The sequence below is a fragment of the Homalodisca vitripennis genome, chromosome 2 (genome assembly GCF_021130785.1).
Source record: "Homalodisca vitripennis isolate AUS2020 chromosome 2, UT_GWSS_2.1, whole genome shotgun sequence".
NCBI lineage: Eukaryota > Metazoa > Arthropoda > Insecta > Hemiptera > Cicadellidae > Homalodisca > Homalodisca vitripennis.
The window spans coordinates 232205377-232232779 of NC_060208.1; the positions used below are offsets into that span (position 1 = coordinate 232205377).

The 27403-nt window shown below is 33.2% G+C and overlaps 1 protein-coding gene across 2 annotated transcripts; it reads left to right on the forward strand.

The window, feature by feature from the left end:
• LOC124355480 lies at positions 1-27403 on the forward strand. Of its 2 annotated transcripts, none has more exons than XM_046806633.1 (2): positions 1-218; positions 24810-27403. In XM_046806633.1, the coding sequence occupies exon 2, from the start codon at positions 24810-24812 to the stop codon at positions 25950-25952; it is 1143 nt and encodes a 380-aa protein (XP_046662589.1). In that variant the 5' UTR covers positions 1-218; the 3' UTR covers positions 25953-27403. The 2 variants fall into 2 exon arrangements, with proteins under 2 accessions (XP_046662589.1, XP_046662588.1); XM_046806632.1 differs by lacking the exon at positions 1-218 and adding an exon at positions 15878-16032.

Sequence of the window (27403 nt, forward strand, 5' to 3'; positions counted from 1 at the left end):
TCAGTTTGAAGATAACTCGACAAACCAGTGGCAAGATTTGTCATATACCAATATTACTCACTCTGGGTTGCCTAGCCAATTGATTAGCTCCTTATCTCACTGATAGAGCACCATATCTAACTGATAACGTGTCAGGTGAGACATGGGCTTATGTGAGAGCTGAGTGTGTCTCTCTCCACCACGCACGCTGCCACACCACCACTCCCATTGGACAAATTGTAAGTGCTAATATTTCTCTTAATTCTCTTAAATCTGTTTATTTGTGCTTGTTATCAAAATTAATTACTGTAAGAACTATATTGAAGTATTTTATTAACCTCCTTTTATAACAAGGAACTATGTTTATTTGTATATCATAAAGATAATTTTAATCATGTTTGTCTTACTACAACCAGAGATATTTCATTACTTTTGTGTTCTCTATTAAGGTACCTTTACACTAGAGAGAGATTTTCATAGAGCAAGTCTAGCTAGACTCTACTTAGACTCAATGCGTGTTCACTGTAGAGTAATTTTCCCTAGGTAGAGCATCGCATGGTGTAGCTAGACCATTAAATCTAGCTAGACCACTCGCTGAACATGTGTACACTGTCAAAAGTAAATTCACTAGGTAGAGCAGTACTAAACATTTCTGAGAGTAGTAGTGTGCATCTGGGTACTGTTGGGGCTGTGTTGTGAAGTTAGAATGTCTTCAAGAGAGTGTTTAGCAGTTGGGTGGTTGTGTGGGCATTGCTCACAGTAAATTGTGAAAGGAAAAAGAGGTTGTGGGTGTAGAAGTGAATATCAGAAAGAGATTACAAAGGAATGTACTCTAGATTTCTGTATGGGCTTCAATATGTTAAATTAATGTTATTGTTTTTATTACGATACTACACAAATTCAGCAATATTCAAACACTATCAAAACAGATTAACACAAAAAAACAAACAAATAACAACAAAATCAACCACTGACTACTTAGAGCACTTTCCAATATTCAACCAGGCGAGTGGGTCTAGCTATGGAACCAAACACTTGTGCACCGTAGAGTCAGCCATCTGCAGCTAAAGCATAAGCACTCTCTGCTAGGGTTGTCTAGCAGCTGTGTTTACTGGAGAGGAGCTTAGAGCGCCCTAGCTAGAGCAAACACTCTCCAGTGTAAATCTACCTTTATGTGGGTATTAATAACCTATCTATTTGTTTACTTTTAGAACTTAGAACTCGTAAACAAAGCTGACTGAGGCTAAATTAAAGCATTGCATAGCTAAAGTTATTACTTCAAAGGGTGGTGCAGGAGAAAGAATTTTGTTTAGTTTGACAATGAAAATAGAGGTAAAAGACATAGCAGGAATGAAAAATCCTTATTATCATCTAAGTAATTATTATTACTTATAATAAGAATGTTATGATATCATCAGCTAGCTACACATAAAACTACACATAATGCAGCTATGGTGTGGAGTTGGTGCAATGCGAATTTTGAGTTTAGCTCCAGTTCACCTTCCTTTCATGTGCAGCATCTGAAATCTGATGCTGTTGCAGACTTGACTCCTGAAATCTGGTCATTTTCATCTGAAGGGATCCAAAAGCAGCTGGCGGCGAAGAACGAAGAAGCTCAAAATGAAACCCCCTGATCGAACGATGCGGGTGGTTTTGTTTTGAGCTTCTTCGTCTTCGTCGCCGACTATTTTGGGATCGCTCTGTATAGAAAACTTTTCAACATACTCAAACTATGATTGTATCTGCAGATAATCAGAGTACTAATTCATTAGTAGCTTAAAGCAGCTACAAGTATATAATAGAGAGCTACTTGTAGTATATCTGAAAGAAGTCAGACAGTGTTATATTGACTCTTCAACCCAATCAGGTTTGATCCGGTTACCAGTTCGTGATCAGCTTTATATTGGAATATATATAGGAATTCAGTTGTTATTACGGTCATTTCGTATCAGCGTTCCATGAAATTCTTCATTGAGGCTTTCAGGTTCAATGTTTTAATGAGCACGATGTAGTGAGTGCTTAATCACTATTATTTGTAGATGTCACTGTTTTAGCACATAGCAATTTTGAAACAAAGAGGAACAGAGGAGAGCAAACATAGTCTTACTGATACATTTTTAGTAAAGAGTTAATAAACCATTAATTTTTTTTAACTACCTGACACTTTCACAAGCTGAATGTGTAGTTTAGTTTGTACAGATATCTCACTACTGACATTGATACTCATAACAAAAATCAGGAATCAGAATTAAGTTTATGGATTGCTGTCAGTATAACATGGGGACAAATGGGTTAAATTTAATAAAATGAAAATTCTTCTTTATGGAGATGAACTTTGAACATAAAAGAGTCCTTTTTCCATTAAATATTTTATATTAATTGGCATAAATGAAAACTAAAATGAACACTACACAAAGGTTTTCAAGAATAATCACACAAAATTTACTTTAATAATTGCCGTTGATTGCTTTAACAGTAATAACTGTGTATTTCATTGGTTTGAGCTTAATCGTAAGAATATTACAGATGAGATAATGTGAATATTTGTACTTCTTCCACACACAAAATTACTGTACACTAAGTATGAACACGAGAATAATACATATCAAATATGCCTAGGTACTTCTTTTTCAAATTATAACACGGCTCATCATACTACATCATAAGTGCTCTTACTCAGAAAGCTTTGGACTCCGACTGTAGGATTCCTCTCCATTGTCTTAAAAAGTACAAGTGTTCCTGAAATCTTTGGAACTATTCAATAAAATATCATAGAATGCTCCATATAAATGCCAGATATTTCATTGGTACTTATAGCATCTGTTTTACTTTCCAAATGTATAGTTCCAAAATAGTATTCTTTAAATTTAAAGTCCAATAATCATTCTAAAATAGAGCATGGAGTGGAAATATTTTTCAATGACCAATAATTATCTCAGGAGTGCTTGGTACACCATTAGAAAAATAAGCCTATGACAGCCATGTTATTCAGCAGGAAATTGCTCATCAAGCCATGAGTGATGATTAGTAATGCAATAAAGAATACACAGCCTTGAGATATAGTGGTATATATTCTGAGTGATTAGTACAGCCTCTCACACCAATCTCTATACGTCTGTACACACAATAAGTATCCAACAAATTCTCCCAGCGGGTAGAAATTTGCTGTGAAACTCAACCTCAACCCAGCGACGTAACTAGGTTATTCAGCACCCGGGGCAAACACCTATTTTTGGCGCCCCTCCCCCCCACCAATTGAACTGAAACTAATTCCTTATAACTCCTCTTAAAAAGTGTGGTGTGTCCATCGGTACCGGGTACGCTACATTAATACTATCTTGAATCTTGATCTTAAAATACTCAACCTCAAGTTCAAAGTATATAGGCCTAAATATATTTGGTAAATAATAGAATACGTATTTTCAAAAACAAATAGTTTATTTCAAAACAACACCATTTATACTAAAACACTTATGATAGTAAATTATGTAAAATATTGATTTAAACATTTAATTGTTCTTAGAATTTAACTTTTCGGGCTTTTCTTGCAGCAAATGTACTGACAATCTCACTGAAGCATAGTTTTGAGGCTACCTGGTGCTCAATGGAAATAATCCCTAGGTTTGTCAGCCTCTGTTGCCCTGTCAAATTCCGTAAATAATTTTTTATTATTTTAAGTTTTACTAAAAAACTTCTTTCATTCGAAGCCACTGAAACCGGAATTGTCAAGAAGATCCGTAAGGCAGTCATTATGTTTGGATATACATCCTCCATTTTGTTCACACACAAAAATTTCAGAAGATCAATCGAATTGGCTGTTTTGGATATTTGGTACTAAATCCAAACCATGGTATTTGAAACTTTCCACTTCAGTTGCCAATTCGTCTTTGTCCAAGTCTTCTTTATATTTGGAGGCTAATTCAATTGCTTTAGCCTTTAGGTCATCCCCACTCATTGTTCCAAAGCTAGCTCCGTTGAGAAAACCAAACAAATGATTTATGTTTTGAATAGAGTTTGAATCTTTCTCTGAGTTCACAAAGAATGCGAATCGACGATTTCTAATAGCTGCTGTTGAAATTTCTTCTCTTCTGAGAATTCAGGTGCTTCATCTTCGGCATTCTCATCAAACATGCGCTTTTTTCTTCTCTTTCGAACTACTTTGAAATGAGGATCAAGGCCAAGATTTGTTGCCATTTCTTTGGCTTCTTTCATTGCAGCGTTTGAATAGTTTGCCCTTTCCGAGTCTAGTTCAGAGATCAATCGACTGATGTGTTTGGCCGATCTATGTATGGTGATATTCTCCACTTGTAGGAGCTTGTTCACAATGTCAATGCGGGTCAATTGCTTGTACCAAAAACAGGAGAGAACTATAAAACTCAAACTGCTTGACATTTTTTCAAAAGATTAGCTGCTTCAGTTTTTGTTTTCATCTGAGGTAGTTAGGCTGGTTCTGAGGTCATTTAAAGCATTTATAATTTTACCTAGATGCTTGTATATAACTTGTACAGCTTCCCTCTTAGTCGACCATCTGGTGTTACTTTGTAGTTTTAGAGATAGAGGGACATGTTTTAATAAAAACCTCCCATCTATTGGTCGAGGAAGCAAAAAAATTGTACAAGCAGTTAAGAGTTCCAAAGTATGACTGTACCTCCCCTGACATACTAGCAGCATTTGCACCTACTAAATTTAAGGAATGAGCCGCGCAAGGCACAAAATAAGCCAGGTTGTTTTCGGCAAGAATCCTAGATTGGACGCCTTTGTATTTGCCAGCCATATTCGAACCATTGTCATAGCACTGGCCCCGGCAGCAGTTCTTCAAATCTAAGCCATCTTTTTTGATTTTCTCTGAAATTTCTTGCGAAAGACCCAATCCAGTTTTTTCACCAACTTTTACAAAATCAATAAAACTCTCCACTACCTCCGGACCCTGTTCGGTGATTTTCACATAACGAAGGACTTGAGACATTTGCTCCAAATGACTTACGTCGGGAGTACAGTCAAACATAATTGAAAAGTATTTTGAAGCCTTGATGTCACAAAATATGTTTTCTCTGACTTTTCCTGCAATAATGTCTAAAAATTCATTCTGGATGAGCGGCGAAAAGTAACTGACTTGGCCTTTTTTTATGGCGAAGAATGTGCTCTTTCCAGAGGTGCATGGTAATGAGATACTAGTTCAATAGTGTTCAAAAACCTACCGCATCTAGGGTCCACTGAAATCCAGGTTTTCATTGGAGCCTCGTAATGGGCTGCCATCTTTTGCTAGGTGTAAGATTACATCAATGATAGCATACAAAACACCCTTCCAGTGTGCCTCTTCAAGTGCAATCATGTCTTGTAGTTCTTTGTCAATGCCAGAACGTTTACTTAAACTAGATTCTAAATTTTTCCAAGCACAAAAGCACTGTTTTGTGATTTAAGGAGTTCTCATGCTCAGGAATCCGTTCACTCAATTTCTTCCACTGAGTGAACCCTTCATCTTTGGCTAAAGCAGAAATCTTATGTGGATGTTGATGTTCAGTGTGCGAAAAAAGTTTGCATGGGATACAATACAAGGAAATTGTTTGATTTGCTATAGACTAGCCATGTTCGATGTACTTTTAAGCCATTAGGCATAATTTTTGTAACCACTCTTTAGTCAACTGTCTCCCATCTCTTTAAAGTATTGTTAAGATCAGGTTCTATTTTCCCTTCATTCAATAATCTCGATACGAGAAAACATCTGTCTGCATCCGAAATGGTATTAGGCCACTTCCCCCGGATCTTTTAGATCAATAGATTTAGTAGACTCACCATGGGTTGGATCAGTTGTCAAACTCGTAGACGTACCATTATTATACTTTTGCTCCGGTTGAAACATCTCGATCTCTTCACCCTCGACGTCATCCTGGGTGACCGTTGGTACAACTGGAAGTTCTTCCAGCTGAAGATTTTCCGTACCAAGATTAGCATTAGTTGAAAACAAAAACACGTCTTGGACTGCATCAGCTGATGACCCTCCATCTTCAAAAGTCGTACTTGTACTACAGCTGATTTCATCTGAAAAAATAAAAAATTCGAGTTACCTTCATGTCGATAAAATAATATTATTGGTATATTTGTCAATTTGTGGTAGAACTTAGCTGTTTAAATTGTGCCGTATTTATCTAAAAGCATAGTTTAACGCTAAATTAAACAATACTGCCGACAAAGCATCTCCTACTATACTATTTTTTTTAAATAAATTATGACGTTCTTAGTTCTTGGTTTAAAAGCGAAATGTCGTTCTTCAAGTGTGACGATGACTAGATTTGCTGCTTGTTAGCGTTTCTAAGAAATAGCTTAAGAAGAAGAAAGCTTAAACCCTGTGTTCAATTATATATTTTTTAAACACAGATTCATATCAATAGTACGCTGCTACAGTTACAGAAAAGTTAATTATGATATATTTTTTAAGGTTTCAATAAGTTAATTATTAATCTGTATTAGTTAATAAATACAAAGTAACAAAGTACTGTATAATCTATCTTACCTACCTTTACTGTTTGTTTCATTTAGCCATGATGATAGAAGAGACGAGGATTGATGTGCTTCTTTTTTCTCTCTTTAGCTCTTTTGCGATTTTCCGCACCAGACAGTTTTTTCGACATGACTAATATTCACAAACACGAAAATAATATTGCTAGTAACACTCAAAGAAACAGCTCCGCAACCACTTTACGTGAACCGAACCACTGATGATGTATTAATGAAGTAGAAGTATGAACTATTGTCAACAATAGTAGTGCACAACTGCACAACATACGCAGTTAGTCTGTTAGTCAAGGTCAGGCCAGCGAGCATCGATGTGTTGTGTTTGTGGCAATGTGGCATGTGTGGTGCGGTGAGAGGGATGGGGGAGCTGCGGGTGGGAGCCGGGAGGGGAAGGAAGTGTCTGACGCCGCGCCGTCCTAGTGAGTCATTCCACAGATAACACAGTGTGCCCATACTCGTTCTGTACAAGTTCATGCAGACCGTAAACATGATTCGTAAATAGTCAGATAGCATTCATCATTTCACTTTGCATTTTCTTAGACTTAAATCAAATAAAAATAATAAATATAATGATTTTCTTTTGCAACACACACCTCGCATTAAAAAATATTTTCAACAATTTTTATTAGAAAAATCTGTGGCCGTGTTGGCGCCCCCCCAACAACTTGCGCCCGGGGGCACATGCCCCGCGTGCCCCCCCCTAGTTACGTCGCTGCCTCAACCTCTACATTGTAACAGAAAATGGTAAATCAAATCCATGGGGCAAGGAGGATCCAAGGGGTGCGAACCCCCCCATCAATTTTTCTGTTTTTTAGTAAACGATTATTATTATTTAAATAATTCAGTATTACTGGCATGTACTGGTAAAAGATTGTTCTTAACAAAGAAACGGGCCAAGAACTTTTTAAGGAACAAAATGGGGCCTTACTCTCTGTCCACTACGGGAAAATGTTAGTTGTCTGGACCCACCCCCACCCAAAATTTGTCCTAGCTACGTTCTTGCCATGGGGAGTCCTGATTTCTCTCTGTCAAACATGTGACCTTGCTTACATAGGTTTTACCATGTAGACAATGAGAAAAATCGTACTCAAAACAAAACTGAAATACACAAAATAAAAAAAAATTAATTAACAAACAGAGTACATTGGAAAGGTTAATACATGACATTATTCAGTAACTTATCAACACATGAGATGAAGTTACATTGTTCAATTGGTTGGTTCTGTGCAACTGAAATGTTTCGGCTTACCCTGTAATATAATCTTTATTGTAACCTAAATAGTAAAGGCCTCTTTTACTGTTTTGTTCATTGGTATTACTAATAGACAATGGGATGGACTGAGTATGGATCTCATGTATTTCAAAAGTTTCTGTTGACTTAATTCCTTGTGTGTCTGTTAAGTACAAAATTTATGAATTTTAAACTAAATCTGTGAAAACCTAGTGTCTTGAAATTTGGAGTCATAGTTCACAACTGGATAACACTGCTTTCACCTGAGATTCAATAGATGATCGTCCCTGAATACTGCAGTTTTGATTTATTTACACAGTTTTGCAGAAACAAGTGAACTTGTTTTGTGTCTACTCTACAAGAAATTGTTACAATAAATTCGTCACTTGCAAAATTTAGAGTTTTGTCCCTATTATTTATTCATATATTTAAAATAAACCACTATAAAATTTAATTGGATGGGAATTAGCAGAAAATTGATGACATAATCAAATTTCTGTTTTTGTGTCTGTACTGATGCATGTTAACTTTTGAATGAGTAAATCTAGAGGGTTGAATTAACTGAGAAGTGTGGTGTGAAAACCACCTATACTATGTCAAAATTAAAATCATTAAATATCAGTCCATCGGGAGTTCCTCTTCAAGCAGGATGTCTGCTGTGAGAGGAACAGATAGTCTCACATGCCAACATGGGGAGTCTGGTATGTGTCTAACTTTGTGTAGTAACTTTTCAAAATGTGTTGCAACCTCCAATACAATGCAACTGTAAGGGTACATAAATAGCATCTTTCTTATTTGTGTATTCTTGTTGTAAAGTTGTTGCCTTAAGTGTTATCTATCTACACTAAATGATAACAATGGATTTCTTTTCAAGAGCAGAATATCTCCACCTTCAGGGCTGGAGTTTTATTGGTGAGATAGCCCTTTTATAAGGTTAGGCAGGTGGGGGCTATTGCCTCAGGCACAAAACTGAGGGAGATAACATGAATATTTGAAAGATTTTGAATTAACATAACTATGGTTTCATTATTACAGCTTTCTTGTTTCGATTGTACTGTAAAATCAACATTTCGTACATAAAATAACAAAATATCCTGATCTGGGAGAAAGTAGATTTTGTAGAATGATTTTATACATATGGAGTTGAGGAAGAAGAGAAAATGATAAGGCAAAAATGAAGGATAAACCAAAATCAATCCAGTTGACGAAAGACCTATTTCAAACCCTTTCACTTCTGTAAATTCTTAGTAAATAGTTCTTCTTATTCTCTCAAGTTAGGGAAGGGCAAGCAGTATAATTCTTTCTTGTGAAGAACTGCTGTATTCAAGGGAAATCCTTTGAACCTACTAAGCACCAAACTAGATATAGTGTAAATCAGACATAAGACATCTTGTCCACGCTCATTCCCAGAACATGAAATTCCCTTACTGAAGGAAACAGGATTTTTCCAGACATTTGCCATTGTTCAGTTAATGATAGCAAATGTCCGGAAAAATCTTGCTTCCTACACAACCCTTCCATCGTCAAAAATCAATTCTAAAACTTCTAAAAAAGAATTTCCTTACTGTTGTTAACATTGTGAGAAGAAACACACAGTGGGCTTTTATGGATTAATTTTATTTATATTAGTCAAGAACATAGCCAGGAAAAATTTTGGGGGGATCCTGACATCTGATATTTTCCTGTAGTGGACAGAGAGTAAGTTTTAATTTTGTTCCTTAAAAAGTTCTTGACCCATTTCTTTGTTGAGCATGATCTTTCAGCAGTACATGTCAGTAATACTGAGTTATTTAAGTAATAATAATCGTTTGCTAAAAAAATAATTGAAAATATTGAAAATTTGGTAGAGGTCCAGACCCTTTGGACCCCCTTGATGGCTACGTCCTTGATATTAGTTTATATCCAGTCTAAATTCAATTGGAAGGTACAAACTATGAAGAAGTGAACACTTAGGGGATTTGACTCTGTATGACTAGAACATGATAATTATGAGACATTATTATGTCTCCTTACTGTTATTCTGATTATGAGTTTTAAAAAATCTATTAGGCTTACATTATTCAATTAATAGGGTGCTATTTTAAAGAATTTAGAAGTGTTAAAAATATATATTAGTCTCACAACACTACGGCACATAGTTTCATCACAAGAAAAAGCACTTCAGTTGTTTATTGGCCTACTATTATATTAGCAAAGTCGTCGAGAGGCTGACATAATTTATGTCTGTCTATCTATCTATCTATCCACAATATCTTGTAAACGAACAGACCTACAGACTCAGAAATTGTGCGGTAAGGTTCATTTATACATGAGGAACTCTAAGTTTGATGATAGTGCATGTTACTTCATGGGATTTGGCTGAGCATTGTTGAAGCCTATCACTCAGTAGGCTGACACAATCTCTTTTGTTTGCCAGGGAGGTAAAAATGTCTGTTCTTTCTGTCTGCTGGGAATGATGGGGACTACAGACTTTAAATTTTGCATTGAAGCCTCAGTGAAGTCAAATGCGCGACACATGGTGTCCTTCTATCTTGTTGTAACATGTTCTCGACGACGTACATGCAATCTTTCACAACTATCGTTGTGTACCAGATTGGGTACATACCGTGATTTTGCGTCCGATGGTTTACAAGTTACTATACATTTCCTTATTGTGTTTTTATTGTTTGCCAGTCTTGGTGGTTTGTTAAATATGAGCCTGCGCTTAAAGAAATGCCCTGGAATATCATGTACCCCGATGGGCGCACGATTGCTTTATTTATTAGTTACATTAATTTTTTAGATACTCCTTGGGGTAGACAAAGGCTACACCCTTTTCTTGTTACACTCAGATGATTAATATAAAAAAATACTACGGTTTTTTGCCATTAGTATTGAAAAATTCTATAGCATATAAAATATCCGGAAATTAGCCGTTGTTTTGAATGTGTTGATAGAATATAAAAATACGATTATGACAAATTGGGTATGAGACTATTAGGGAACCTTACAAACCGTTTTAATAGAAACCAAGTTATACAATATTCAGTGCCGGTTGTAGCACTACTAGTGCCCTGGGCAAGATTTCTTCGGCGCCCCATAACTGCAATTCAATTACATATGAAAAAAGGCTACCAGCGCCCCTTTTCGTCCGGGGCCCCTGGGCGGTCGCCCAACCACGCCTTACCCTAACGCCTCTCCTGACAATATTAGTTTTTATTTAATGATTTTAACTTTTAGTGACACAAATTTTAAGTTTGACATAATGAATAACATTCTCTCTACAGCTCCCAAACAAATACAATACAAGAAGCAATATGCATATATTTGAAACTTATTATTTAAAAAATTTTAATTCTACATTTTACGGTATATGTTATAAAGTTATAAATCATTCTTCCAATCAAACAAAATCTTTAGACTGGATAATATATAGCTCAATAAATTAAAAATAAAACAGGTAATGTTTACTATGTCAAAGAATATTTTAATATTTCAATAAGCACCTTTTAGTAATAATAAAAGTTTGTTTTCAATTATGGTTATGCTTGAGTAAAGTTATACACTTTTTATAAAAGTAATGTAGGTCAAAATTGTAAGAATATTCTTTCTGAACTTTAGTAAATATAGAAACTGGAAATAAAAATATGGGTATGATAAGTTAATAAATTTTTTAAAATTATAAATTATTTTTGTTACACAAAGCTCTGTTTTTAAACTATTTTGTTATTTAACAAATGGATTTTTACAATTCTAAAATTATTTTTCTTTATATTGTTTGTGATATTATGTTGGCTACTACTTACTTATCAAAACGTAAATCATCCATAAAAGTTGTTAAGTGTATTAAGATCAAACAAAATTTCATGAAACATAATTTGTTATATATAGAGTTACATTATAGTACAGGAAGGCAGTTATGTCTTTTATACTGATTTCAAACTGTATTGACATTGACTCATAAGTAGAGATGGAAAATGTCGTTGTTTAGCTGCAACGCGTTGCGACGTTATTCTGCCAACCGATAACAGGTTGCGGCAACGTGTTATTTTAGCAACTGTTATCGGCTGACCGTTGCGCCTCGTCTATCCATTGCGCAACGTTGGTTCAATAACGTTTTCCAGTGGCTGTTACATATAGAACGTTACTGAAATACCGTTACTAAAACATGGACCACCATTCAGTTAACGGACTTTGTTACTATTATTAAGTGTACAAAATTCGTCATTTAGCTGCTTAGTCTAGTTACTATAATTTATTTTGAGATAATTAAAAGTATCTTTTGGTTCAATTAAGTACAAAATACAGAATCGGGTTTTTATTGTTTGAATGTAAACATTTCACAGCGCATTGTACATTTTACACTATAGATAAACATTAAAATATTCAAACTGAAAAATGAAATATTTTAGTGTATTAAATATAATTTACACTAGGGATTACTTTATAAAAGCTATAGACAAAATAATACAAACCAAATAAAAACGTTTCTGTAATATTATTATATTAAATGAACACACCCTAGGCTTTTTTTATAAAAGTAATTATATACAAGACTAAAAGTTCTTTAAAATACATTTATCTTAAAAAATAACGTGTTTTAATTGCCCAAATTGGTATTTTACACGGAAAATTGACAGTAAAATAAAACCGTTAAATACGTGTTAGTTACACTATAGTATGTAAATGAAGAATACATTAAATGGATACATTACATCTAAAATATAATTATTACGAATGTGAAATACATATTTGATTATAAAATATATTGAAATAATTATAGCCTACAACTTAAGTAAGATTTTGTAAGTGTAAAGTAAAAACGTGGACAGTGATATTTAGCTATAAAAATGTACTGCTGTGATGTATACATACATATTTAACTGATAACTTATATTAACTACAACAAATAGTAACACAAATGACGTTTATAATTGCAAAATGTATACATAAAAAAACTATTTATCACAATATAAACAAAATGGTTAACACTGCTATTTCTAATTAAATCATATAGGAAACACTTTATAAATTACAAATATATACATACATAAACATATTGTTCAAATGTACATTACAATTACACTGTCAAATATTGTACTTTAGATTAAATGAAGATACACGAATGTATGGAGATTCAAAGACACAATTAAGCATATTTAGAAAATAAAATGGGCAATATAACCAACTGTACACTATGGCTTCATATAAGATTAATTGCAAGAAAATGAATTACATAAATTTCATATATTTAACTTGCAGAACTTATATATAACTTAAATTTTTTGATTTCTATTTACTGTAGAAGATTTAGATTTCCATTCAAAAACAGCAACTGCTCTGCTCGTTTTGAACTCAGTCTTGATCGGCGTTCTGTCAAAAAATTTCTGCTTTAGAAAAAAGTCGTTCACATGGACGGATGTAGCCATGACGTTAAATTTTAATTTCACCAATTTGCTCATAATAGGGTATACATGTTGATTCTCTTTCCACCAGCCATAGGATCTTTTTTCCGTCCTAGATAGCTGTCATCTAAGTACCGGTTCAACTCGAACAATTGCAGCGGAGGTCTTCGTACCTGAAAACCAATTCCTTCATAGCAGTGAACTCCAAAAAGCTTACAACGCGTTAAAGTTAAACAAAAAGTAAATACGTGTAGTTACAAGTAAAAAACCCTAATTTAATTTATTGAAAATTCTAAATTTATGAATAAAATTTTAAAGCGGTTACCTGTAGGTTTTCTCCTTGGCAATTATGTTGTCAACGTCCTCCCAGACGGAAAATTTTGCGGAATCTACGTTGCCATCTTTGTTTTGGAGTGTTACCAATTTCTTCATCATCTGCTGTGCAAGGTTTGCCATGTGTCTCTGTCCAGATTGCAGCTAAAAGTTCTGTACATGGTTTTTTTGATCAATTGCTTTGCAGTTTCGTCTTTGAAGACAGCAAGTTTGAATCTGGGATCTAAAAGAGTAGCAAGTGCTATTGTTTTTGCTGTGTTCAACATTTTCCATGCGTTTTCTCGAGACCATGCAGCAGTTCATTAATAATATTTTGAATAACTGGTTTGAATGGCTCCTTTTGCATTTTTTTACACACGGACATCAGGCCTCTTGTTAGGGGTATCACTTGGCTACCTGTCACGTAGCGTTCCCCACTAATCTGTGAAGTGACCTCCTCAAAAGGACGTAAGATTGTGCTTAGCTCTTTGCATAATCCCCACTCTTCCTCTGACAAAACAGGTAAATTTTTTATTTATTAAAGCGATAGTAGTTTTTACGCGTCCTGCAGCTCTACAAATCTGGAAACCATATAAAATGTAGAGTTCCATCTCGTTGAAACCTCTTGAATAAGTTTTTTTGGCTCAAGGCCCATATTTTTTCTGGGATATCAACAGTTTTTCAGTTGCATTTGTGCTCCTTTTAAAAAAAGTCACTATCAATTTTATTTTGTCAATTAACATTTTACCAGCTTTAACGCATCCTGAAGAAGAATCAAGTTTAAGGTATGGGCAAAACAACCAAAGTGCTTCAATTTCAAGTCCTTTTGTACCGCCCCTTTGATGTTACTGGCATTGTCTGATACTACGACTAAAATCTTATCAAAATAAATGAAATTTGTCAACAATAGTTTTGATCTCTTTTGCTAGATTAGCACTTGTGTGAGAATCAGACATTTTAGAACATTCCAACAATATCGACTTTATTTCATAAATTTTCTGAAATGTAATGGACAGTTACACCCAAATAACTTTCAACATTTGTAGAAGTCCAGGTATCAGTGGTTAGACATACACTTTGTACTGAGTTTAACTCATTCCGAACAAAATTCAAGCATCTCTCATGTTCAGCTGGAATCATACTATTGGAAATTGTTTTTCTACTTGGCAATTTATATGCGGGATTCAAAGCCCGACACAAAGTTAACAAAACCTCTGTCTTCGACAATTATTGAAAATGGCTGAAAGTCAGTAATAAACAACTGTAAAGAGAAGTTTATCGAGTTTTTTTACGTTGAGTCTCACTCAGCTTTTTAGATTGGGGTAAAAATGATCTAATACTTGACTGGTTACCGTCACTAGAAGATGAAAAATATGCACTTAGTGGATTTGAATTGGTTAGCGCTTCTGAACTTGGTTGTTCGGGTTCATTACGTAAAATTGATGTAGAGCCTATTGTAGAGTTTTTAGTAGAAATTAAAGCTGTCGTAGGGCTTGGCAAGTTAGTTGAAGTTTTATCTTTTTTTGGTAAATTTACAGTAGGATGGCGCTTTTCAATGTGGTGTCTAAGATTAGTTATAGTTGACTTATAATTTAATACTTGCCCACATAAATCGCACTTAGCAGTTTTTATGTCAGCGTCAACCACAGTATAGTATGTCCACAAGTAACTGGTTTTTTGCTTCTTGTTACCACTCATTTTTAATATAAATTAATTACAATGTAGATATTTATAAATAATAAAAACAGTAAACACAAATTAAACGTGTTATTTCACATAACTTAATCACTCTACAATTAATTTGTCAAGAATTATTTTAAAGAAAACATTAAGAAATATAGTTATTTTAAATAAAAATTTAAACCACATATAGTTTAATAAGGCAGAGATTACACTGTATGTTGCTCTTGAACAAATTAAAACAATTGTACTGCGGGTGTGGGAATGGGATCATAATAGAATAAACAAAGTGAATAATCAGGTCAGGTTTTCATGTCCGAACAGGCACCATCCCCTCCCCCAAGCCGCAATGTCGCGTCTCCAGTATTTTGATTATTTTACTTTACTATATTATCGTTACGGGTGGTGTTGTAATAACAGATCAAGCTGCTGTTGTCATTGTCAAGCCGTAGATAGATTCCCGGCAATGAAATAATTGTCATCCTACAACTCTGTTGTTTGTCATAACACACCGTTGCTCAAATAACAGGTGAAGAGTTTCCAGTCTGCCGCTATTGGACTGTTACCAGCACAGGCTTAACCGTTGCCGGGCAACGAAACGAATGAATTCATTGTTCGTTGTCATCCTGTTATAACAGGGAGTTTCTGATAACACGTTGCGGGGATAACTGTTGCCGCGCGGCAACACTGTTATTTATCCTGTTATGTTAAATAACGCCCATCTCTACTCATAAGTCAACAAGAAAGAGTATTTGCTGATAAGAGATCAACAGGCTCTCAGTGTGAAGAGACTTTCTTTAGAGGTAAATGTGCATCGAATTTTTGTTTCCCTAAACTGTTTATTTTACTATTTATTTCGTATTTTGAACTACTTGCTTATATTATACATTTTTTGAAATGCAACGTAAAATATATCCTTCTATAGTTTATATGGTAAGTTAAATCTTGATATAATAGTTATTACTTGTACATAACCTAAAATAATACAAATATATAGTTTGATATTTATATTTCTTTGCTTATTTTTCTTCTTTTATATTTACTTTATACACAATAAAAATATTGTTGAGTTAATTTACATACAAATTTGTAAAAGAATTATAATAAACTATAGAAAAATTAGGGGAGAGCAATATAATAAACTATAGTTATAATATAATAAAAACTAGTTAATTAAATTCTCTTATTTGATCTCAAAACTTAATTTTGTCTTTTTGTGAGTTGAACTACTGGAATATAAATACAAACCAAGAAAAATTGTTTTTATGATTAGAAAATATTTCTAGTTTAAAATGTCATCAAACCATAGGTCAAAAGTTTTTTTTAGAAAATATCTTAAATGGCATTGTAAGCAAATAGTCTGTCAAATAGATATAGTTTTGATTGTATATAAAACATATAAAAGAAAAATTATAACATCAAAGTTTTTAACAAAACATAATCTCATATATGTTTGAAAGGTTTTTACAGTATAATGTAACATGTGTGTAATATTAGATTGCATTATATGTTACACGCATATGTGCTATGGCATAACAGTACATCAACAGAAGTTGAGTTTTTCCTTGATTATTCAGTTATGTCCCTCACACAAATTAGTAGTTAAAATGTTATTTTATTATGGTAGGCATCATTTTAAGGTACTAGCCTATTGCAGCCTTAGTAATAATGTATGATATTGTGATAAAGTTTCTTACACGCATTTAAAACATTTTACATATTGCTATATAGTTTCTTACAGTTATAAACATTATGGATTTAAATTTATTTCTTAATTGATCCACAATTTAACCTGAACAGATTTTGGTTGTAACTTAATTGTCAATAAATTATATTATAAGAGTAACAGAAATGATAGTTTTCAAAAATCCATATTCATTTACCAGTACAGAAATCTTTAAAATTTCAAGTGTACTTAAACTTAGATTGGAACAAGTTTATTTTACATTAGACTCTGCAGACTACAGTACTCTGGTCAGAAATTTTATCTGCTCTGCAATACATGTTGCACTATTGAGGAAATTATATAAATACATTCCTCTATTCCTATTGAGGAAAATTAAATTATATAAATTACACAAACACACACACACACTATATATATATATATATATATATATATATATATATATATATATATATATATATATATATATATATATGTGTGTGTATATAATATTAATATTATTGATATATTATTATGTTAATATATTTTACTTTTTAGGTAGATTTCATAAAAATGTATAATTGTAATCACTTGTATAACAGAATTTCCTGGAGATTTTTTGCAATCTCTTTGATGGGTGCGTCTAGAATATAAAACATATGTATCAGCTTGCGATATACAGGGTGAATAAAAAGTTAGGACCCACCCCTCTATTTTGTTCTAATGTTTATATAAGGAGATGTCCTTTGGGTAGTGGTGCAATTTGAAAAGGAAGTTTTGTTTGGTAATTTGGAAAATCTTTTGCATCCCCCAAAGATGCAGGATTTTAAATGTAAAGCCCTCACAAGTAACCCCTCATTTTGAAGAGCATATAAAACCTTTAAGAATGGTGAAAACCAGAGATCTCTTGGTCATTTGTGTTCTGAATCAATTATGAATGCAATAGACGAAGGATCCAATGAAGATTAGAAAGTACACTGATAAGAAGTTTATTTGACTTTGCCTTTAGAATAATCAGGATTTCCCGTTAGAGCAACGATTAGTACAAACAAGTCCCTTCTTTGTTTAAATCTCATCAGAACAGATTGCACTTATAGAGTGGTCATTATCCAGTGAATCATTATTGTCCAGTGGTATTATTGTGTGGTTACTGTTTCATGAAGTGTTTTGAGAAATTTTTGAATGTTGTTTGAGTGTTATTACTGTTATTGATTTTGAATCGCTTTGGCATTCATACTTTTAAGTAATATTCTCAAATTATTACTGTCTATGAGTAATAATGCACCGTAGTCACAACGATAAAGTAGAAGTAATATTTATTTTTGGGGCTTCAAATGAAAATTATCATGAGGCAGAAAGGTGGATTAATGTTGCATATTCTGATAGACCTCTGACAAGGAAATATTTAAAAACCTCCTCTAGGCGAAGATAAACAGTTTTAAATTGTAGCACAATTTGTTGAAGATCTGCAGCAGTCCACCATATCAGTACCAAATTTTTGTGCCATTTCCCATGGGACTGTGGTACTGTGGTGAAAAAATATCCTTATAAAATTCAGATTATACATTTCTTAAATGAAGACGATCCAGACCATCATACACAATTTTGTGAGTAAGTGGATGCACTCATTTCTGCCCATCCATTGTTTGTTTGATATGTTGTGTTCAGTGATGAGTGCAGTTCCCAATAGGGCTGTAAACAAACACAACTGCAAGCACTGTACTGGGACACAGAAAATCCCCATGTTTTCAGTGAATTCTGCACCGGATTCTGCAAGTGAATGTGTGGCTCAGGATATTTGGGCACCACATTTTAGGATCATTTTTTTAATAATGGGAATCTTAATGGAGTATTTGCAATGTTACAAGAATCCATTTTTCTTGCAATAACTATTGTTATTAGGGAAAATAAACATGAATTTGATGAAGACATTGTTAACTTCCAGCAGGATAGGAGGGGGTCCTGGCTTATTCACCCTGTACAATATGAGCTTAGGAACACGATAACCAAAAATGTTTAGTAGATTCATATTAAACTTAGTCCAGTGGCAGTATTTGTATTTAATAGTTTTAAGGTGGCGGCAATTCAAATTTGTACAAAAATTTTAACTCAATTATTTCCCAATATAGACCCAAAATGATATTTTTTTTACAAATTTAATACTACAATATTGCAAAAAACTTTTATTCTTGTACATTTTTGGATAGTATCTCTAAATATTCAAGATGGCAGCTGTTCAAATTTTGGAAAAGTAATGGTTATATAAGTCACTAATTTTAGAGCTAAGAATAAAAGTATTTTAGAATTCTCAGGCCATTTAAAATCATGTTTGTACTTACATGTTTTTTGTTATATATCATAATATTTCCAGGTAGTGGCCATACAAAGTTTTAAATGCCATACAACATTAAGGAAATAGAACAATTTATTGACATGTAGGAATATGACTTGTAATTTTGTATACATCCAGACTTAGTTAGGTACAAATACAGTATTTGCACATAACTTGGATGAATTCGTTAGTCAGTCTGAACAAATAAAGTGTTTCAATATGGCGGTCTTCGTATTTGTGCAAGTTTTTATCTAGCGGTTCTTTACAATATAAATCAAAATTAACATTTCTTATAAAAATTACAAGCAATATCATGTCAGTTCCATTTTTACTCATTTTATACAACTCTTAAGGTTTTAAGACGGCGGCTGTTCAAAGAGTTTATATGTAGCATAATATAATACGAAAATAACGTAATTATTATAAGTTAATATGTTTACAAACAAAATTTTGAATTGATCATAACTAAATTAAAGTCTACATTTACAAATAAGTTTGCTCTCTTATAATGTCTTTTTATGTAGCGTTTATAAATATTTGAAAGTGTCGCCAGTATATTAGTATACCAACCTTGAGAGTCAAATTACCATTAGTGTTGTGGAAATTAAACGTCTAGCTTGTAATGCATCTTAGTTCGACATTTTGAAATGACAACTACAGGAAAAATCAACCTTTCTTCCGACAGCCAGGAGGGATATTTTCTTCTTGATATAGATAAGCTCTTAACCCTCCTCTAAATTACCCACTCCAAAGTAAATTCCTGGGTGCGCCCCAGTTCAATACGATATGTAAGAATTCAGAATACATTTATGTGACCATAGTCATTGTTCTAGAAAAGTGTAGTTACTCATGTAGTTATTGTATGCATGGTGGTTTTGGACCGAGCTTCAGATAACTTTCTACAACACTGTGTGTGCCCAGAAAAGATTGGCTTGCAATCTATCGGACAACTAAGTTCTGTACAATATTTTTCTCTAGACCCTTTTTCTTCAAATCCCATAAAAAAGCTAGTAAAATAATGTTATAATAAATTAAATATTTTAGTTTTGTTGAGGTTCATAGGTTGAGGTCGATTGTAAAGATGAGTTAGATCTTACAGCAGAATCAGTAGATGATTTGGGAACCTAATTGTTATCTGATGGTCAGTGTAGAGATTTATTATATATTCTACAGTTGGTAATCTAGTAGAATATATACTCTAAATGCTCTTCCCAAATATAATCTAATCCTACTAATAAGATTTTGGAAACATCTAAAATTTTAGAAGCTTCTTTACAAAGAGATGTAATAATGGGACTAAATACAAAAGGTATGTCCCACATAGAGCCTTATACAAAGGTATCATCAATCTGCCTTGTTGCTCAATCCCAAGATCAACTACAGTAAAAAAATAAACATTTTCTTGAATACAAAAATCACTCAAGCTTCCTAACTTATGTAAAAAGATATAATTGTAGATAAAAAAAAACTGTGAATAAACTTCTTAAATATATTTGGACACCAAGAACAGAAACTGCTCTTGCAAGACCAAAAACAACTCGGCTGCATAAAGACAATCTGACCATGTAGGCTTCTTTCTACCCATAGCACATATTTATTTTCGTCATTTGACAACAAGTTTTATTATTAAGTTTAATTTTTAAATAACTTAGTTCATATTTTAGTTATCATTTTGGTTTAACTCTATGCTTACAAAATGAGTAAAAGATTATAATTTATGTTGTACTCTTTCTGGAGAAATAAATATATTTTTGATTTGATTTGGTTTAACAAAATATATATATATATATATATATATATATATATATAATGGATATTTTTTTAATCGCATGCTTGCTCAATATAAAATAGCAATAAAAGAAAACTCCAGTTCGTTGCAAGTTCACCACAGTTTCAAAAAATACATTGTAACACATGTAACAGGATTAAATTACTACTGATCCTTATTATCAAATAAGAATATGGCTTTCTCATTTCAAGGAAAGCTCTGCACTAAGAATTTCTTTAATTTTACATTTATACTTTTAACACATTTGTTTCTATTGAATGATCAAAAATAACTTCCAATGTTTACAAACCACCAACTTTTAATTCAGAGCTTGAGTGTTTTAGTAACACAGCAATAATAACAACTACATTTTTACATCTATATTCCTAAAACTATAATTAAAGGAAAAGTTATTACAATAATAAAAGTGGTTCAGATATGGTGATAAGTCTACTAGCGTCATTCTGTTATCTAGCACTCAATAATAGAGCTTTGCAAATTTTATCTATCATATGTGAGGAAATCTGCACTCATTCCTCACTACTTCAAAATGGTGCTAGGAAAACGTATTCTGACATAACAAGTACTCCGTACCTTGCTTAAAAAAATGCAAGATTAATTTAAAGATATTGAAATTTTTTGATCCTTTTAAGTGATAAATAGTTTTTTCTACTAAAAATATATTTCCTGCTTTGTTAAACATTTTTTTTCTTGTAAAATTTTATGATTGCCGATTTGATTTATTGGTAGAAAGAAATGCAGAAAATTAATTTCTTCCAATGGTTTAATGATGCAGAGTTATGACTCTCATTGGTGTGTTCAGGAAGGCCATTAATCAAATGGGGGCCAAAATACGAGAAGTTCCTCCTCCCAACTTCTAGCCTCACCTTAGAAAAGTGAAGCTTTCCATCCTGGCGGGTGCTTCGTTCAGAAACCTCACCACGGTACAAGAGCCTCTCGATTAGGTACTGTGGCTCTCCAATTATGAGTGTCAGCAATTTACATGCTACTTCCATAGGGAGCATTTGAGCAATATCACGAAAAGGAGAAACATGATCATGTATTCGGAGGTTGAAAATGAACATGATTGCAGAGTTTTGTAATCTCCGGATTCTATTCATGTCCCCTCCTGATATGCTGTTCCCATAGGCAGGATAACAGTAGCTGAATACTGACTAAACCAATGACTGCATGAGCTGCAGCTTAGCAAATTCTGGTAGCAGAACCTGTGCAGGCCTCTCAGTCTACCAAGAGCACGCTAGGAGGCATGAGAAAAGTGGTCAGTGAAAGTGAGATTGCCATCAAGCAAAACACGAGTCTTAACCCAAATTTTCCCATGTATGTACCAACAACATATTATAGTAGATATACCTTAAACTGCACCAGAGCTTAGTTACTGTTATACACTTGACAGACTATCATAAACAGTTGTCCAAGCACCATCTACTATCCAGAATTAGAATCAGAATTATTTTGATTTATAATCACCATGATTACAAATGATGTCAAGATTTATAAAAGGTTCAATAGGTTCAATCTTGAGGGAAACTTTCCTTCTTTGAAAGATTTGTTAAAGATAGTACCAAGGAGGAAGGTAAGCTCGTCTACAATGTTTCAGAATTTTGAAGGAGATCTCATCTGTGCCTGCAGAGTTTTTGAGTTTTAATAAAATTTAGAGATGATTGCCCTGTATTCTGTTGTATCTGTATATGTAATGGCATTGAGTTTTGTAATTTGTTCTTGAACTATGTGCTGTATTGCTTTTCTCTCAGAGTCAGGGATTCTCCTTGGAGTTTTTTCAGCTGTGTTTATGTATTAAAGCAGTGAGCAACTTTTTTGGAACAGGTTATTTATCACTTCCCATGTGGCTTTTGATTTGTTTACTGCCCTCTCTATGTAGTTAGTTGATGCCTATTTTCTAAGTAGCTTGAGTCTTTGATCATAGGTTTTCTTTTTTACATCTGTCTCTTCTTTATCGGTTTGATTCCCTGTCACTTAATATCAACTTTGTGATGTTAAGTAGTCTTCATTTAGTCTGAGTGCTTTCTTGTCTGAGAAGTGTTTTGGCTTGTGTTTTCTTTTAGACCTTTTGTTCTTCCTGGGGCATGATGAGTCCAAGGCTTTTGTAAGGATGATTTTAAACTCATTGTATGCTTCCTCTGTAGTAGGAGCTTTAACTAGATCCTTCCACATTTTCTTAGAAAGAAGCAATCTCAGTTTGTTCAGGGGTTTTCTAATTGCAAGCTCCTACACACCTTGACAGGTTGTTTAACAGGGAATTCTGTGAGAATTGCACACATTTACGCATCTATATTTGCATTTGGTGGTCTGTATATGCCCAAGATTTTAAGTGTGTCCTATTTTGTTTTTTTTTTTTTTTCTATTAGCAACATTTCACCCAGAAGTTCCTCACAGTGCTGTGACATATCTATCTGTTCTGTGTACTCTGCAAGATGTTCCACCACAAATATTGCTACTCCCCTTTTCTATCATGTTTCCTGCTAAATGTGATTTGAGGCGGCAGTATCTTAGTAATAGTTCTACATTTTCAATTTGGTGTGATTTGAGCCCATGTTCACTCAGAATTATACTATACTTGGTGTAGGTGGTACAGTCTCTATAGAATGTATGAATCTGTTTGTTTTGTTAGAAACTTCTTGTACATTTTGGTGAAGGATTGTTATGCTATGGTTTGGTTTGGTGTTTACTCCCTGATTCTTTTCTTGGGGCCTATTACTAAAAAAAGACATCGCATCCTGGGTTTCTTTTACTCCAGAGTAGGTGTTGTTTAGCTCTGTTAAAAAAATCTTCAGTCGTTTCAGTTGGTTCAAGCTTTGTCGCCAAAATTGGAGGGGAAATTGCAACCTAAAATTTGTAGTGGTTTTTTTGCTTAAATACAATACTTTGTTTGTTTAGTTGTTGTAATGATAATACATGCTTTTTATTATACCCTGTGTTATCTTCTTTGTTCTCCCTATTTTTTGCCATCTGGAGTGAGGCACTGAAGATATTCTCTTTTCTTGTAGTTGGTAGTTTGCTAAGTCTTTGTGGAAGGCGGCTTGACAGATAGTTTATTTTTTATTGCAAGTGGTTTGGTGTTTTATTTTGAGGTTTCCAGTACGGCAATTAATGGCGGTTAGGCAGTATTGGACTTTATGTAAATTAAAATAAACTTATCAATCGAAATTGATTGCTGAGAATGTTCACATTGTTCCAATATTGAACCCTAGCTACAGTATTAATAGTACTGTCAAGTATTGATACATTTATAACAAAATTAAACAACAAAGCACAAACATCATTATTAAGGTCACTATAATTTCACACTTCAGAGATGAATTCACTACACACCAATTTCCAATACAATCACAGAAAACTCAATGCTGTCGCATTGTTCATTATTGATCAAGAAATCTATTTAACTTCTTAATTTCTAGGAACTTCTCTAAGATAAGGGAGCTTCCTCCTTTTATCTTTAAATTTAAATTTGTCTATTAAAATCATATATTTTATTTTAAATAAATATATATATAGAGCCTATATATAGTCAGTCACTTACACCAAGCACTCATGAAATTATTAATGATCACTGGAAGACATTCTCATCTTCTCATTCCGCATTAAAATAATATTAAATCATGTTTATTGAATAGTTCCAAAGATTTCAGTAGCGCTTGAAAAATTTTAGACCTGTAGAATCCTGAAGTCGAAGTCCATCGCCTCCTTAGTTTAGAGCACCTACAATTGCAATACAATGTAGTCCCAAGATAATTTTGAAATTGATTTAGTGAACACTACATATCATGTTAGTGTTCACGCAAAATATCAACACAAAAACTTAGGCCTATTTTAAAATCTGTACAAAAATACATAACATACATTAGTTAATACTTTTCTTAAGTGACAACATATCACTATACTAATAATTGTCTGTTCACTTCCAGATGCGGACCAGTAATACTACAACCATGTGGTGCAAAGTGGGAGTGTTCATATTCATCACTATATTAACTATTTACATTATCAGTGTAATGTTGAGGTCTGATAAAAATGTACCAGATAATTATTCATTACTATCAAGCAACAAAAATCAAGAATTATTTATAGATTCTACTTGTAAAGTTAAGGATACAACTCGTAGGACATCAAAAGAATCAAACATATTGCCTCTATGGGAACAATCATTAGATTTTGATCGACTACATAATATCAATGTAATTGGAAGTCCTTATGGATGCTATCTAGTTCCAAATTACGTTCATTTCATATGGTTTGGAGACAAGCCGATCAACTATTTACAAATGGTCTGTATCTTGGCAGCATTCAAAAATCAAAAACCTGAAAAGTTATTTTTCCATTTCGACAACAACAACACTTTCACGGGGAAGTTTTGGAAAACTCTTGAACACACTCCAGGTTTCATGGATATTGTCGAATTTCACGACATTGAACTCCCTGACGAGATATTTGGCCAGAAACTGAGTAGGGAATGGAGGACTTGGCACGGAAGTGACATTGCAAGGATAAGAACGATGATGAAATACGGAGGAATTTTCTTGGATAACGACTGTTACCTGGTGAAAAACATCAATAATTTCAGAAGATTTGAGATCAGTATGAACTGGGATGAAAATCAATACATGGGTAGCCAAGTTATCGTTGCTCATAAAGATGCAAGGTTTTTAAGGCGGTGGTTGGAGTCGTACAGGGAGTACGACGAGACCCAGTGGTACTACAACGCCGGTGAAAAGCCCACAAAGGAAATACTTCAGAAAGAGCCGAATTTAATTCACAGAGTAAAGGTGTGGTTTGGAGTCGATACGAAATTTAAAATGAACATATTTCAAGAACAGTGGAAGGAATGGAAGAATTTCTATGTTCTACATCTCCTCATGCGTCATCAGAGCGATCTAGGAGCCTTAAAGAAATATGCTACATTTCCAGTGGAATTTAACGAAGAAAATATCGGCTACTACCCGATCACCTTTAGGGATATGGCTTACGATGTGTACGATACTGCCAACGTCACTTGGCCTAAAGATAAGCTAGATCCACCCAGCCTGTTTGATGTTGTTAATTTTATTTGACCTATATTTCAACGATTTTTCCCCCAAATAGTCTTGAATCAATCCAGAGCATATGAACTAATGAAGGTTCTATGTTATAAGTGGAAAAATAACTGATAGATCTGACACTCTCTCACTTAGTTGATTGGAAAGAAATGAGTATTGGCATGTTGATTAATTAATATTTTAAATTATGAGTATGAAACTTAATTGTAAACTCAATAAAAATATTTAATCTCAGATGAACCAGAGAGTACAGCTTATAATTGAAAATATGGATCTTTGACTGTTATTTTGAAAGTGTTGATATTATTTAAAAAGCTAAGTAAATCTTTATAAATTATAAATTTATTGAATTAACTTAAAACTGTTCAAACAAAAACAAACTTATTAATGTATGTAAAATATTCTTAAATGTCTAACACTAAATTCAAATTCTGGACTTTCATAATTTTTACTAAACTCTTATTTTATTTCAATTTTGCATAATGTAGTGTTTCATATTTAACTCTCATTTTTCATGTGTTGCACATCTCAAGAATTTTGTAAGCTGTTCATCAATTTAAATTTAATGCAAATAATAATGAGTATGCAATTTTTCTACGTAAATTTATGTTTTGTATGAGGGTTTGGAAATCAAGGATTTTATCCTCAAGTGATGTCTTAAATAATACTTACATGTTTAAGGAAATTATTATTTAAGACTATTATTATTTAAGTAAAGGAATTTGCAAATAGGTTTAGCCAGTATGAAATATTGAAATACAGTTACATTTTAATTTTCTTATAAATTGAGAGTAGAATTTAATTTTTAATAGTGCAGTCTTCATTATTTATAAGTCTTTCTTGATTTTTGTTAATCATGTTTTTCCATACATTAAATTGTGTTCTATTTGTAACTTAACAATAAATCACTTCACACACTATCCTTTAACCTGAGCTTCCATTAGGATTTTAACGAGGGTTCAATTATTTATTTTGGTTTACTAGGCAACAATGTAAACCAATCTTTCATCAAGAAACTTTCACATCCAACAGAACATGAATGGGAGAACATTTTTCATAAACAAACTGATTATTAAAATTATATGGTTGTTAAAATTCCAAACAAATTACAATATGTGAATATTTTTGTACAAATAGCTGACAATACCCCAAGTACTGTATATTGAAAAATATGGGTAATATATGAATTGTCAAATTACAACAGTATATAGATAGAGGTTATAAGATAAAGGAGTATTTGTGTAGCTGCCGCCTGGAAGAAGTCATGGCTTGAAGTTGTCTTGTGTCTGCAGCAAGTAAACAAATGGCTGCACCTGAACCCTGTAGTGTATACTTACTATTTTTACAAAACATCTTATACAGGGTATTATAATTTGTGTCATCAGAGTTTTGTAACTGCAAAATATATTGTGTAAAATGAATTGTTATTTCATGAATAATAAACTTATGAACATGTTTCTTTAGAA